The sequence below is a fragment of the Empidonax traillii genome, unplaced genomic scaffold (assembly GCF_003031625.1).
Source record: "Empidonax traillii isolate 1590-97213 ecotype Southwest subspecies unplaced genomic scaffold, ASM303162v1 scaffold105:size1093405, whole genome shotgun sequence".
NCBI lineage: Eukaryota > Metazoa > Chordata > Aves > Passeriformes > Tyrannidae > Empidonax > Empidonax traillii.
Window position 1 is genome coordinate 207,593 of NW_020955298.1, and position 3,399 is coordinate 210,991.

At 48.2% G+C, this 3,399-nt stretch overlaps 1 protein-coding gene across 3 annotated transcripts in view; it reads left to right on the forward strand.

Moving 5' to 3' along the window:
- The window catches only part of HLF (HLF, PAR bZIP transcription factor), a 31,626-nt gene extending 28,233 nt beyond the window's left edge, over window positions 1-3,393 (forward strand). The window contains exons 4-5 of one of the 3 annotated variants that reach the window (XM_027882378.1): window positions 2,737-2,948; window positions 3,047-3,393. In XM_027882378.1, the coding sequence (XP_027738179.1) occupies window positions 2,737-2,948; window positions 3,047-3,062 (228 nt within the window). In that variant the 3' untranslated portion in view covers window positions 3,063-3,393. The other 2 variants (XM_027882380.1, XM_027882379.1) reach the window with 2 other exon arrangements.
- The last annotated feature ends 6 nt before the right edge of the window (window positions 3,394-3,399 follow it).

Below are 3,399 nucleotides of genomic sequence, written 5' to 3' on the forward strand. Positions count from 1 at the left end.
TGAGGTAAATCTGTTTTCTCTTCTGAGGTAAATCTTCCAACCTAAACACAACTCTGTTGTAGGATGAAACTATTAAGGGTTCTGAATGAGACTGACAGGAGGATGTCCCTTATTAGTTATGCAACAGTTGAAATTCATGAGCTCAATATTCATTTCCTTTGTATGCCAGAAACTTCCTGTGTGACCTTGGATGAGCTTGCTTTGTCCCATATTTCCCACTTATGAAACAGCCTGATCATGTTTCCTTTTTCTTCATCCTCTGTCTACTCAGTGTAGATTGTGAATTCTTCAAGGCAGAATCCATCTCCTGCAGGGTCCATGGAGCACCCTGATGATAACAGAATGAAGTATATTCTGTATTGTTTGGATGGTGCCTTAGCTGTGTTTAATGATGAATGGGAACACTACAGTAAACACTGTATTTCACTAATACATATTCACTAATCCAGGTGAAAGAATCATAGACAAGTTGTAGGAAAACAGAACAGAATTATTCAGATGAGAGGTGTGTTTTAATACAGTAGTTCAAATATTATACTACCACAATATTTAAAAAGAATGAGCACCCTGTCTCTGCCACTCACTCACTGCCTCTGAGATGTGAGGAGCAGAGAACATGAAGACAGCAGGAAAGTCGATCGACTGATCCAGGTTATCAAACACTCTGAAAATTATTATTTGCAGGATTGTTTTCCCAGTATGTGCTTTCCCAGAAGATCATTTTTATCAGAGGCAGTCAGTGCAGAATTTCATTCTACTGTTGCTGCTGCCCCCAAGACACAGACTGAGAGCCTGCTGGAGTGTGGGAATCCTTGGCTGCACGTGCACAGAGACTGGGATGCCATGTGTTTGCACCAGGTTGATAGCATTAGGGAAAGAAGCTATTTTTATCCCTAAGGATACTGTGGTGCAAGTTGAGAGCACAGAAATCACAACTCCAGGAGTGTTCAGGTGGTGTGTTACTGTCGCTTTGTCTGTGGTATCCTCGTCTTTGCTTTACAGAGGTTTATCTGCACTTTATTGCTTGCCTGGGTGAATTCTGCTGCCTGTGATTCCCTGTTGGGTTGCAGTGTTTGGGGTTCTGCTTAGGGAGAGGTGTTTGTCACAGGAATGGCAGGAGTTTGCTCCTTAGTGCCATTCCTCACTCTGTGATGTCTCCCAGGTATCCTTAGTCATCGCAGCAAACTCCTGGCAAAGGTGCTGTTGGCTCCAAAGGTGGCACCCAGCAGTGCCCAGGGTGCAGCAGTGGGGCACTTAGTTTCCACCTGGGAATGAGCTAGAAGTTCAGGGTCTCTCATTCCCTGGGGATAATCCCCTGGGTTGCCCTTGACTCGTTTCAGGGCGCTTGACCCACGCGCTGCCTCTGCCCTGGCATGTGGAGCGGCGCTGGGTCTTGGGGGAGGGTAAGCAGATTAGACCAGTCAATCGTCTCTGGGCTGCATGTGATTTGGAAATGCCAGCCTTACCTCTTTCAGGCCTGGATTAAGGGATTTGCCATAGCAATTTGTTAAAATAAAGAGGGATGAAGCCTAGGTGGCACACTAATAAATTGCTTAAAGCTGATTTTTATGGAGTGGAATGAGATGGGAAATTATAAACAAGATTTGGGTCATAGCTTTTTGCTGCATGCTTGTTTTTAAGAGGATTTTTGGGGGTCCCATCTAAGTACAGGTGAAGAGCAATTCAGAGATAGCACTGGCTCCAAATCAGCATTGCTACACAACTTGTTGAGCCAGACTAATAGAAAGCAGTTCAAGAGTCCTCCTGCCAGCAGTTGTTTTGCTCCTGCCTTGCCTTAAGGAAGCAGCAGCAGAAGGTGCAGAGCAGCAGGATTAGGCTGGGAATGCTCCAGGCTGAAGGATCCAGGAGTGGTGGGTGTTTGTGTGCTCAGTGCAGCGTAGGAGCAGCTGGGTCCTGTGCCTTGTGCTGGGCATGGTGCTGTGCTGCATTTCCACTTCATTGGACGAGTGGAAAAATCAGGTGAAATTCAGTAGTTACTTCGAGCCGTTGGTGCACCAGTGCAGTAAGGTCATCTCCTAGAGGCAATCCTTCTGGGGTAGCACTTTGGGAATGTATTAGCTTATGAAACTTCAGGGGGAAGTGGAAGTATTTCTGGCCAACGCTTTCTTTTTTTTCCCACAGTAAAAGCTTATTGTACTAATCTCTGTGGTTGGTACCAGGGCAGCCATCGCTGTTGTGCCAGGGAATCCTCTTCCAGTGACTTGGTGGTGCACACAGGAACACTTTGGGGCTCTGTGGAGAGCTTTGAAGAGAAAAAAGAGAGCTGAGCAGTAGATGAAATGGGTGATACCAACAGAGAGAGTGAAGCAGGTGTTGGCTGGCAGAGCTGAGCAGGGCCAGAGGTAATTAGTGCTGCTCCAGCCACTGCAGAGGGTGAGTCACGGCACGCGAAGGTGGATGTGCTAACTAGGGCAGCAGAGATGCGAGAGGGGTTGTACCACTGGAATATTCCTTCGTTTTTCCTTGGAGGAATTCACTGTCAAGAGGATGAGGGGGTTAGTGTAAACATTTTGACAGAAACATGCGAGGGCATCTGCGCTCCCTGGGCGGGTTGTGCCGTGTAGAGCTGCGACTCCTGTCCCGCCGTGCCCGGCGCTGCCGGGCTGGGATGGCACTGAAGCCCCGGAGGCGGCGGCTCGGGAGGGCGTCCGGCTGGCAGCTTCATCTTACCGAAATGTAATACCTCGTTTGTCTCTCGCTGTGTTTAATGAGCAGGATGACAAATACTGGGCCAGGCGCAGAAAGAACAACATGGCAGCGAAGCGCTCGCGGGACGCGCGGCGGCTGAAGGAGAACCAGATCGCCATCCGCGCCTCCTTCCTGGAGAAGGAGAACTCGGCGCTGCGCCAGGAGGTGGCCGACCTGCGGAAAGAGCTGGGCAAGTGCAAGAACGTCCTGGCCAAGTACGAAGCTCGACACGGCCCCCTGTAAATCCGAGATGTGGGGGGGAAGTGGGGTTTGGTTGTTTGGTTTGTTTGTTTTTTCTTTTTCTTTTTCCTTTTTTTTTTTTTTCTCTTTGTCGCGGGTTGGCATTTGACTAGATGGACAATGTGTTTCCTGTTTGATAGCACCACACCCAAACCAACCTTTCTGTCTTCAGCACTTTACCAGAAGCAGAAACAAAACTGACTTAACGTTGGTTTTTTTGTTTTGTTTTGTTTTTTTTCGTTTTGTTTCGTTTGCGTGTGCGTGTCCCTGCGTGTGTGTGTGTGTGTGTGTGTGTGCACACGTGTGTTCCCAGGTCTGTGTCCGTGGGTGTGCCTGTGTGTGGGTGTGCACGCATCTCAGCACTTCCCATTTTTATGAACCCTCTTCAAAGGGTGCCACATTTTTACCTGGACTGTTGAGAAACCACCATAGTAAGCTTTTTATTATCTT